Source organism: Drosophila gunungcola (assembly GCF_025200985.1).
Source record: "Drosophila gunungcola strain Sukarami chromosome 2R unlocalized genomic scaffold, Dgunungcola_SK_2 000012F, whole genome shotgun sequence".
NCBI lineage: Eukaryota > Metazoa > Arthropoda > Insecta > Diptera > Drosophilidae > Drosophila > Drosophila gunungcola.
In genome coordinates, this window is record NW_026453170.1 from 1,163,332 (window position 1) to 1,175,352 (window position 12,021).

Consider the following 12,021-nt stretch of genomic DNA (forward strand, 5'->3'; position numbering starts at 1 on the left):
TTCTACCAAAGCTCTGCGAAAAGTATTCTTTTGAATAGGCTTTCTCTTCCTCGGCTCTGTTACATCGGTATACCAAAAAATCATTTAATTAACAATCTAAAAAGTGACAGTGAAACAAGAAGAAAAGCACATACTATACATGCAGAAAAGGCTTCTGTTTCGCTTGAAACAATTTTTTCCTGAGTGCAATAATGTTTGGCATGTGTTCGAGTGAGAATGTGTTTGTGCTGGATTTATTTGTGGCAGCACAAAGATTTTTTAATGGCATCTTTTGTAGCAATTTTTATACACTCTCCCTGGCTCCAACCCAAAGCCATTCCATAAGCACCCCGCGTGTGAGTGGATGGGTATATTTGTGAACGGAGCATTTGATATGGCACCCCGACCTAAGGAGCGTAAGACGAGGGGTTAAGTCTCAGAAACTCTTTTTAGCACAAATAAACTTGGCTACATTGTTGCCGGCTTTTGGCTATCCCTTCCCCTCGAACACCCACTCTCAGCGGGGGCGGAAATGGATTGTGAGTGTGAGTGTGTGCGAACCCCATTGAGTGTGTGCACTCAGGCAAGGTGTTTGCCTGTTAAATTATATAACAATGCAATGAACTGTAAAATACGCAGCTAAGTGCTGCTCCTTAGAGCTTCTAGGTCTCAAGTACTGAAAATGTGGCTGAAACGAAGAGAACCGAGGTTTTGAGGGCGAAAACTAGAAAACGAAATTGGACCGAGGTGACAGAAGTACTTTGAAGCCACATAAAAACCATTAACTTGCTTAATTAAAGCATGCCAAATCAAATGGCAAAATTATGCAAATGTTTCGGTTGGGGCAAGATAGTCAAGAATTATGAGCCAGGAAGATATAAAACTAATTAGGTTTTGACGTTAATAACAGAAAGCTTTAATATATTTGGGTAAAATTATTTTTGGAGAAGGTATTTTATAAAAATTAAGATTTAAAGAAGCAATTAACACACGCTCTCTTTTCAACAAGTAAGACTTTTTCACCTCAAGGTCACCTCCCACAATCCCCTAGTCCAGCACCCTTCCTAGCACGCCACACACTGTGTTAAATAATGAAAAACTAAATTAAACATTAAGATAAAAATAAAATGTGAAAATTATACAGCGCCAACCGTTATTTTATAAAACAAACACACGCGGAAAATTCAGGGGTCAAGCACGCTTATGTAGGGTAAATATGAATTACCGCGAAAATATATAGTGCACAGTTAATTAAATCATAATGAGCTCTTCACATGCAGCCCAGGTCCAAAATAAAAATCAATTAGAGCTTGGCACACTTTTTGGGTGCCGCCTCTGTTGGGTGTGCGTGTGTGTGGTCGGTCCAAGGCCTAAACACACATAAAGCGGAACTTTTCCATTTTGTGGTAAACGCTTTAATATGGGAACAAAACCGAAAACCATTTAAATTCAAATCGAATCCAAATGGCTTTACTTATATGCGAAATTGAAGACTTTTCGAGGGAGGGCTGGAAAAGAAGTCTTGCAAAGCTCTGGGGCCCGTCCCCTCGTAAAACTCTACTTGTAAAAGAAATAAGCACTGCGACCCTTAATTTAAAGATTACTTTTCCCCCCATTTGGTTCTGTTTGCTTTCAATTGTTTTTATCAGTTTACATTTGAAAGTAACAAAGCAAAAAATAACAGAAAACAGAAAACAGAAAACTGAAAACAGACAGAACGACAAACAAATAAAATTCATCTGCCGAGGGGGAGACCAGAGACTTAGCTGTGATTTAGATGGGCAAATCGCTGAAAAACACATAAGCTTTTTTCCCTCCTTGGCTTTGGACTTTATTGGCATTGCTGTCAGCGGAATTCAGGGGAGTCGGGCCACTGCTTCTATTTGTTTCGATTTGTTTGAGCAGCAGCTGGGACTCGATCTGAAGTCGAGCGCTGAAAGCTTCGATTTAATTGAAACTTTGCTCATTAAATGGCTGAGTGAAGGAATGAAAAGTTTCCGCACTTCTGCATACTCTTGCGGCGCAAAAAGAGCGCTCCGTGCATTACTCATACTTGTTGGGGACGGGGAAATGGCATGCAGACAAGGTATCCCAAGACATTGCAAATGAAATATAATAAATGATGTCACACAAGGCGATGAGCGGCAGCTTGTCAAAAACACATGTGTCTGAACGGGATGCCACCAGCAGATGAGAGCGTGGAATAAGTGCACTGTAAGAAATAGCTGTAAGTAATTTTGGTAATTGGTATTTGCAATTTGTATTCAAAATATAAAATAATTCTCTGATTTTCGTTCCACGAAAAGTTGATTTTATATTATAAGCATCTAGTTTAAATTGGCAATTCTGGTTAAAAACACTGATTTTTATTCCCTATCAGAGGGTATATAACTGTACAACTCAGAGTAGAAGATTTTATAAAATACATAGTTGTTGTATAACCTAAGAAGTGACTTGACAATCTTTTCTTTTCCGTTTTGCTCATCAGCACATAAGTTATTATATTACACAATCGCCTCTTTTAACCGCAGTTAATTTAAAGTCTGAAAGCTGGTACAAAAACGGTCAATCAAGGTATAAGTCGTTGTCTTTGAAATAAAATGTCAACCTGCCAGAACATGTAATCAAAACTATAACAAAGGTGCTAAATCTAAAAAATAGATTTATAAGAAAATGTACTTGCAAAAACATTTAGTTGCAATGGCTGTCAAACCGTTAACTTCTAAAGGCAACGCCAGTAGTGAAATTCAGGTAGTTGACTTTTCTTTTAAAAATACATTCCACTCAATAATTTCTCTCGGTGCAGTGGCAGATGAAGCCCTCAAAAGTAGACAATAATAATGATTGTTCCGCAAGCAGGGAAAAACTTATTCTCGAGCACCGTTCCACTTCTGATCCATTGTGTTGCGATGCATACGGCTCCGTTCTGTTCTGTTCTGTTCCGCTCTGTTCTGTTACATTTGCGCTGACTGATGAGACAATTTGTCATTTCCCACAGACGCGACTCAGGCCGCCTGGGGGCGGGGAGGGTTGACAGTAGCTGACGGGGAAACTAGTGCAAAGGTCTAGCTCCAACTGGGACTACCAACCCCTCGGACCAACTACACAAAAAGCTGCATCAGCTGGCCGGAGAATAATCATAATTCCCCGCACCGCAAGGCCGGAAATGCAAATACCCATGAGCCAGAAGACCCAAAAAAGTCGGCTGACCAAATAGCTGCTGGCCCGGACCCAAAGAACAAAGTGCGATTATCAGGCAAGGACCCGGCTATGAATAATTATTAAAAATTTAAGAGCACACGCACTTCATTCATGAGCATAAAATAAAAATTTAATGGCATTTAAGTGGCCCCCGGCCTGTCCTTTATGTGCGGGGAGGTGTCCCAGTCCCCCCGTCCCCTATAAGCTGAAAAAAATATATTTTCTGGCAGGCACAATTAATATTATGGCGTGCCAGCCAAAGTTGATGTGGCACCTTGCCCAGCCCCGGCAAAAAAGCACAGGAAGCACTTAGCGTCGCAACATGCGAAATAAAAAATTGTGTTGCCTGCTTTTCAGTCGGATACAAAATTGTTGGGTGGGGGGGGTGCACTGGAGCCGAGCCATTGAACTTGTTTTGGGTGGCTGGCAAAGGTCGTGGAGTCAGAGTTGCAAATTGAAACGCCAAAAAATAAAGCACGGCAGAACAGAGCAGTAAAAATGCTCATAAGTGCCGGGCCATAACTCAAACTCGACTTTGTCCGCGGTCCAATTACCTTGTCTCAGTAAAACTGCCCGCTGCCTTTGTTCGGCCTTATCGGCCTGCTTATCGGGGGCATACTGTCAGGGTAGGGCCTAATTGGGCTAATTTTCAGCCGGATCCGGCCTTAAAGCTTCGTACACATTTTGCGCTCGGCATCCATCATTCGCGCCAGAGTTGCAAACTTATGCAAAATAAAGATGAGGAGTGTACGTGACCAAGTGCGTAATATGCAAAAAGTTGAGCCACGTCCCGACGCCCTGCGAATCGCAAATGAATGTCAGCCAAAGGACAAACACACACAATTTCTCTATATTGTATGTGTATATATCCTGCGGGAAGCGGGATGCGGAAGGGAGTCGGAGCTTGTCAGACAAGTCATGGCCTTGTAGGATCACCGTAGCAACGCCATTTGAATTCCTAAGCAGGCAAACAAGCAGCAGCCGTCGTGGGTATGGCTGCGGGGAAGAGTAAAAGTTTTCCTTTAATTTCGGACAATTTATTTTAATTTGCCGGAAAAAGGAGCTGGCATTCTCACTTGCAAATCATGTGGCGTACAATTAGACGACGCTTTCACTAACAACAAAGGCGAATCGCAAGTAATTTGAATGGAGTGACATGGAGCTCGGCACTGTCAACGTTGTGATTCCCCACTGAATCCGCCAGGAGTCATTTCCCCGGTCGCCCCGACAGCTGCTGAACACGGTGCGTATGATTGATGCAGACTACCAGACGCCGCAAATGTAATTTGCGAATATTCCGTCCTCCCCTCGGTTCCTTGGGGACTCCGTTGACGGATGAAGTTTCGCATAGTTTTTGGCTAGCTTCAAGCCTCGCCATGTGTAACTTGCGTTTGGCCTAAGTAAATAATAAAAACCTTTAAAAGAGTCACACCATTTTATGCAGCTGAAAGTCATAAAAGGTTTGGTCATTTAAATGCTTAAAGGTTTTAAGGCTTATAAGAACCAAATTAAGTAGAGAAATTAATGGCAGGTGGTACAGAAAACACTATTTTTTGATATCACCTATAACGGTGTCCAGATATTATACATATTTTTGTTGCGAAAGAACACGTTTAAATTTTACATTGCATACTTTTAGTCACCCTTAAAAATATTTAAATATGTTAAGCTCCTTGTCATTTTTTATTGGAGCGTGCCGAAAGAGAACTTTAGTTTCTTAGCAAAGAAACTCCTTATGTAGAACCTGTTGGTCGGTTGTCCTCGGTAAACAGAGATCCTTCAGACATTTAATGTATTTACTAAGTGTTAAAGGTGAACCAGAATACTTGAAATTCTTCGGCTTAAACAGCCTTATACTATATTATCATTATTAAATAAATTATCTCTGAGTTTCTGTACCAAAAATACTTTTTATTCCCTTGCAGAGGGTATTATAATTTCAGTCAGATGTTTGCAACGCAGTGAAGGGGACATCTCCTAAAGTAGTCTGTCCGTCTGTCTTTCTATTGCAGGAACGAGCCGGATCGGACGACTTTCATTGGAAAAATAAATGGAAAAAATATTAAATTTGCCGTTTTCTATTTTTTTAGTTGTTCGAGATACAGTAATATTTCAGAACTACGGTTTAAGTTTCATTAAAATCGGACAACTATATAATATATATGGGAACAATCAAAATATTAAAAAATAAATAATAATAATACAAAATAAATGTAAAAAATGAAAAGGTGTTTTTTTTTTAAATTCTTTTTAATATAGTAATAATTTGATAGTTTTGAATTATGCTTTTAATTTTATTCAAATCGGAAAACGATGTCATATAGCGGCCATAGAAACGATCGAATAATTGAGCTGAAAACCATTATATCTTCAATGTTTCCAAGCATATACGCAAATACATCAAAGTTTAAATGTTTTCAAAAATATTTCATTTTTGAAATAGCTGCAAGGGTTGTTGTTTAAGTTTAATTTATAACAAAATATGTGTTTCGGAACATAGTGTGAACAAGCTTAATTGACATTTCTGCTTTCAATTTATCTTAAAAGAGAAAAAATCTTTCTACGAATTCTTTACAAAGTTCACGACCGCCTAAGCTGCAATTTGCGATTTTTCTGTACCTCTCTTATCAGTCAGTACATCCTCTTCTTCCAGAAAAAATACGTAATCCACAGTTGAGCGCAAAGCGAAAAAATATAAATGGACTATTTTCTATACATATTGCTCCTGCCAGTGGTCGATGGTCTGGGAAATAAGGATTGCAGTATACCAGGCAATGGAGACAACTGCACCACTGCAAATATAGCCAAACAAGCCGATCCAAGGGCTAACATGTTAAACATACGACTGCACTTATGTGACAACATTGGAGTGCTTAAACGCTCGCCTAATCTTAAGACCGTGATGATAGACAGTTGCACTAGAAGTGATCTTGACATGACTGTCTTTGCTTCTTTGCCGAATCTCGTTACCCTGATATTGCAGCGCGGCAATCTTTCCGAACTGAGTGATGAACAGTTTTCCAGTATGTCTGGCCTAAAGACTCTCGAGCTGGGAAATAACTCCATAACTAGGGTTTCGTTGGAGCCTTCAATAGATTGTCGCAAGTGTGGAATCTCGAACTGCAACACAATGAAATAATGAGTTTACCTGTTGGTGTATTTCGTCCTCTGCCACAACTCGTTATCCTCAACCTAAGGAGAAACAAACTTGCAACCCTTCAACATGACATATTTGCTGAGATTCCATATTTATTAAGGTTGTCGCTGCAGGATAATCCGTTGACTAATTTATTGTCTATATCTTTGAAGCACCTTGTCCACCTAAACCTGATCAACTGTGGCCCGCTAAGGGAGCTGCACATGCAGAGTGCTGGAACCGTGAACCTGAGAAGTAGCTGGATAAAGCGCTTGGAAATAGCGGGTGGCGTTGACTCATATTGAAACATATTGAAATTGGAGACAAACTGTCTGTTACTTTGGTGGACCTGAATGAAAACATGCTGCGAACTGAGGATCTTCACAAAATCCTACTGGGGATGTACAAACTTCAGTTCCTAGATCTGTCCTGCAACTTTATACGTAAGTTACCCGTTCCCAAGGGTGACAATTTAAGTGAGATCTTCATTCTTCCCAGTCTGAGGTTCGTCAACCTGTCGTTTAACATGCTGGAATTTCTCCATGGGGATTCTCCTCTTATTTCGCCTAGTCTTACAAAACTTGACCTATCACACAATAGTATTCGTATCATAGATCTACACACATTGAGCATTGTTAGCAATCTACAAGTCCTACTTATTGAGTGGAACTTCATTAGGAACTTCCGATACGATCGCTTTTACCAGCAGCACCGAGAACTTATGGAGGTGGCCTTTTATGCGACCGTCTTTGGCAACAAAACATATGCCATTATAGCCAAATATTTTAGGGAAGTTGGTGTCACCGTAATAGATGGAATAAATGTGTCACGTTCTCTAACCAAATCTGAGCAAACTCATGAAAACGAGGCCTCCACGGAAATGGACAAGGAATCGAAACTATCATCTCAGGGATGGGAAATGACAGATCCAGCAATTCAACAACAATCCGCTGCTGTAAGCACTCCTCAAAAAATTGGACTTTTGAATTTCCTGATCTTTATTATTCTGCTAGCTGCACTGATTCTTAATATGATTCTTATAGTGAAACTTCGTCGATTGAAACTCTAAAATAAAGAGCAAGTTTGTCAGTCTTGCAGACCACGAAATATAAATGCGAACTATGTATGCCATCGCTTCTTTACTACCAATATTAACAAACAAATTTACTTTCAGATTATGCAAATAAAACTAGTCAGATTTAACTAAAAAATGGAAAATGGCGTAGGTATATGTAAATGGTATGTTTAGTGCAAGTAATCATTATATTTTACTTTGGCGTGCCGAAGTTTGTTTCTTTTTTTTCTGGGTGTAATAACAAACATAAAAAACACTTGACTTTTATAAAGGGAAATTAAGCTTTTGTTTTTCTCTTATGGATAAATATAATAATTAACATTTTGCTTATAAATTTAGTTTCCATAATAGGTTTCTTTAACCAGCCTCTTTGTCAGTTTATCTTGATATGGGATGGTAAACCTAATTTTTATTTTGAACGCGCGCCTTCATAAAGCTTAGAGCTTTGGAACTTGTTTATCTCAGCTTGAACTTGAATATTGTCACCTATTTTTTCTTCAGCTTTCTAGTGACTCGGATTAAAGAAAATCTGCGTTTAAAGTGACTTGGACAATAGAATTCCAGTCAATTGAATTTTAAACAGCAAACAGCTTTTTGCAAATCTTCACAGATATTTTTGCGCGCCTCTCAGAGTCTAAGTGCTGTCGTTTCATTGAAAGACTGAAGACTAAATAAAACTAGGAGCGTTGCGAAATTAAAAACAAATGGGTAGTTTTCCCTATCTTTTGATGGTCTCAGCTGTTGCTGTCCTGGGCATCACCGACTACGAACAGCCCTGCGAAGGATTCAATTGCACCAGTACAGCGATGGTGGATACGTATTATTCATATCAAAAGGCCTTTGATCTGGTAGAACACCGCCTGGACAACTGCAGCAATTTGGGAGTGCTGAAAGCCTCACCCAACCTGGAAATTCTGCAGATATACAACTGCTCAAGTGGTGATCTCCGCCATCTTCCCCCTTTACCGAAGCTCAGCTATCTACAGTTGCGAAGCGGCAATATTTCCGAGCTAACCGACGGACAGTTTGCCATGATGACCGCCCTGGACACTCTAGAGCTGGGATACAACTCCATATTTAGGGTTTCCATGGAGGCCTTTAAGGGACTGTCGCAAGTGTGGAGGCTCGGCATGCAGAACAATAACTTAACCAGTTTGCCTGAAAGTGTGTTTCATTCTCTTCCAGAACTCGTCGACCTTAATCTAGCTCGCAACCAAATTGCGACGCTGAAGTTTAAGACATTTTCTGAAAACCCAAAGTTGAAATGGTTATGTCTTCGTGATAATCCGTTGATAATGGTTTTGGCTATACCCCTAAAACGTCTTGTTCTGCTGGACTTGACCAACTGTCGTCCCCTGGAGGAGCTGCAAATGCACAGCGCCGAGACAGTGATACTGGAAAATGGCGGGGTAAGAAAAATGGATGTCGCGGGTAGCGTTTCCATACTGTATGCGCGAAAGAACCGACTAAGATATATCCAATTGGACGACAAGATGTCAGTCACTGAACTTTACCTAAGTGATAACATGATGCAAACAAAAGAACTGCAGAAAATCCTCATGGGAATGTGGAGACTTCAGCGCCTTGACCTTTCGTGCAACATAATAAACGAGTTGCCTGTTCCCCATAGCGACAACTTGGGCGAGGTCTTCCTTTTGCCAAATCTGAGGCTCGTCAACCTGTCGAGCAATATGCTGGAATACCTCCAGCGGAGACTCGCCCCTTATGTCCCCCGCTCTTACCCATTTGGATCTGTCGCACAACAGGATACGTATTTTAGATCCACACATTTTCAAGATGGTCTCCAATCTGCAGAGCCTGCACATTGAGTGGAACCAAATTCGAGACTTTAGATACGACCGCCTCTACAAACAGCAGCGAGGTCTTAAATTTGTGGCTTTTTTTAACAATTTATTTAGCAGTGAGACTTACGGCAACCTTACCCAATTCTTTAAGGAGGCTGGAGTACGTGTAATAGAAGAAAACCAAAAGCCAAAGGAAGTTAGCTTTATGACAGTGAGTTCCCTAGTTAAACTTGAGCTGTCACCATCGGATGAGAGCCTCATGGAAGAAAAATCACAGTTATTGGATACACCTGAGCCATCACCTCAGAAAATTAAGCTTTTAGAAACACTTCGTCCAGAACCAACAGTGAAAGATAGAAATGATATTCAAAAATGGAGACCGTTCGATTTCTTGGTCTTTACGATCCTGCTGGTTGCGCTGTTGCTTAATGTGTTTCTTATCGTGCAGCTTCGTCGATCCGAAAATTGCTTGACTTCGCTTCCTCACTTTTGGGACTCAAATCGATCTTCTAAAATGAAAGCTAGCTTTGTCAGCATGGAAGACCCCGAAATATGAATCGTTAAATTTAAATCGTAAGCGACGTAATAGATATTTTAAGACATTATTAAAAAATACATACTCTATAAGTTTATTCACTTGCAAGGTAAAGTGATGGTTTAGTGTCTCTCATTTCTGGAGTTTAATTGGTGGGGTTCTTTGCGCTAATATATTGGGTGTGCTTTGAGGCTCAGCGATCTCGTGTAAGACAGCTTATAAGTTCCAGCCTCTATTCGTTTCGCTTACAAAGAATGCCAGGATTTTAAAATAAGAAATAATGAAATACAGCAACAGCAACGAATTAAAAATGTATCTCACTAATCTCGACACCAGCTCGTCGGATCTTGGACATCCAAGTCCGGAACTGCTCCTCCTACTACATCAGCAGGAAGAGTCTAAGACCAATCTCACCTCCCCTGCAAGTGCAACGCACGAGTCTCCGTGTCTTTCGTGTCGAAGCCTTATTTATTTTGCCTCGCTTGGAGATTTTAGATCTCCGTCAAAATAATTTAGACAACTTGAACTTAGGCACCTTTAAAGGATAACCACCGGAAAGATTAATGCTTTGACATCCACAACATCCAGAGATAAATCCCGGAGTGCTCAACGCAGTTTAGTCATCAAGGGATAACTTATTAAACTACAAGCAATATAAGAGTTGATGTCATCAAATTGGATCTGCTTAATAACTTACTAATGGAAACTATAGTGATTGTTTTTTTTAGAGGCATGTGGAATCCGCAGAGACTGTATTGTCCAAGAATACACTTGAATCTTTGCCGGATGCCAGGATTTGTACTGCCGTCCACTGAGATACTAAAAAAAAGTCAACCCTAAGCCACCCGGATTATATACCATTGTCCAGAAGTACAGAAGCATAATTAGTAATATCCTTCCGTCTCATTAAACTAAGTTTTTGCTTTAGGTACAATTTTTGTATCTTAAAGAGGCATCGATCTTCGTTTTGGCCTAGGTAAATTCAATCAAGTCTTTCCATTTGCAAGCCAAATTGAAAACATATGTTTCAGCCTTGGCATTCTACCCGAACTTAAGTCAAACAGGGAGTGCGGAGCAGGAAAGCTACTTAAAAATGTTGCACACGTACAGCCAATTGTGAGCAAACAGTTCAGAGGAGGAGGAGGCTGGGGGAGGAGTCAAGGAACTTTGCCGCCACATCCCAAATTCCCCTGACAGGCTGGCGAGGCAGCTTCATCAGGCTTCCGCATCTGTGGCATCCACCTCGTCCACACTCACATCCTCATCATCATCCACATCGTCATCATCATCGGGCACATCATGAGGCTCATCAGCAGCATCAACTTGTCTGTCCCTATATCGCCCCAAGAGCTACTAAATTTCACGCAATCACGACCACACACACAGAGTCCTTCGTCCTTCTCCAATTTTCTGTCTTTGGTTTTTTTGTGTGCTAGCAACTGCCTAATAAAATATTTAGTTGCTGGGAGTCATTGACAAGTTTGCAGACAAGGTTCTTCGGGCTTGTGGTCTCTTTATGCTCCTTGATGAGACAGACACGAGGCTGTCAGGTGAGTTGTGCCTGTTTCTCACCTTCTGCCTGCCCTCCAACCCTCTGCACTGAGAACAAAATAAACCAAAAGCTAACAAGTAAATTTTTTTCTCTTTCCTTAAATGTATGAAAAAAATATATTTTGCATTCTATTGCATTTTCCAATTAACCCTTAAAACAAATTTCTTAAAAACTAATATATTTTTAAGCCGCTTTTTTAAAAACTGGTTTATACTGTTGGTTACATACAAATAGGCTTAAAAGTAGTTTATTTGGCCGCAAAGGAGGTTATGGTCAAACGACAAAAACAAAATGATAGTCGTACAAAAAAAGTAAATGATTGGAGTCTATTACTCCTTAATAAATTTTACGGTTGTCATGGTTAGGAATTTAAGCTAAAAAAATATGTTTTCTTTATAGATAACGTATTTAATCATTAAGACTTTCAATTCTTTATTATTTTAAACTATTTTTTTCAGTACACATATTTATTTTTTTTTAACGAGGCCCCAAACGTATTAAACGGTCATTGAAAGCGTTTTGCTCCAGGAAATAATGAAAAATTCAAAAACCAATATTTAAAAAGCCATCAAATCAAACAAAGTGCAACAATGTGTGATCCCAAATCGGGAGCCCCCTGCAATATTTAGGGGTATCCTTTCAAAGTTTAATATCTCATCAAGTGTTACGCTTTACGACTACTTAAAACCCCATAAAAAACCAAACAGAATAAAACTGTGGCTGGGAACAGGCAAGCGA

General features: G+C 40.0%; 2 protein-coding genes across 2 annotated transcripts; both read left to right on the forward strand.

Annotated features, from left to right (window-relative positions):
• Positions 1–6,677: 6,677 nt before the first annotated feature.
• On the forward strand, positions 6,678–7,385 carry LOC128255849 (uncharacterized). Its single transcript, XM_052985626.1, has one exon. The coding sequence runs from the start codon at positions 6,678–6,680 to the stop codon at positions 7,383–7,385; it is 708 nt and encodes a 235-aa protein (XP_052841586.1).
• A 734-nt stretch (positions 7,386–8,119) lies between these two features.
• LOC128255850 (insulin-like growth factor-binding protein complex acid labile subunit) lies at positions 8,120–11,034 on the forward strand. The gene is made up of 2 exons (XM_052985627.1): positions 8,120–8,886; positions 10,929–11,034. Exons 1-2 carry the CDS (start codon positions 8,120–8,122, stop codon positions 11,032–11,034), a joined length of 873 nt encoding a protein of 290 aa, XP_052841587.1.
• Positions 11,035–12,021: the final 987 nt, after the last annotated feature.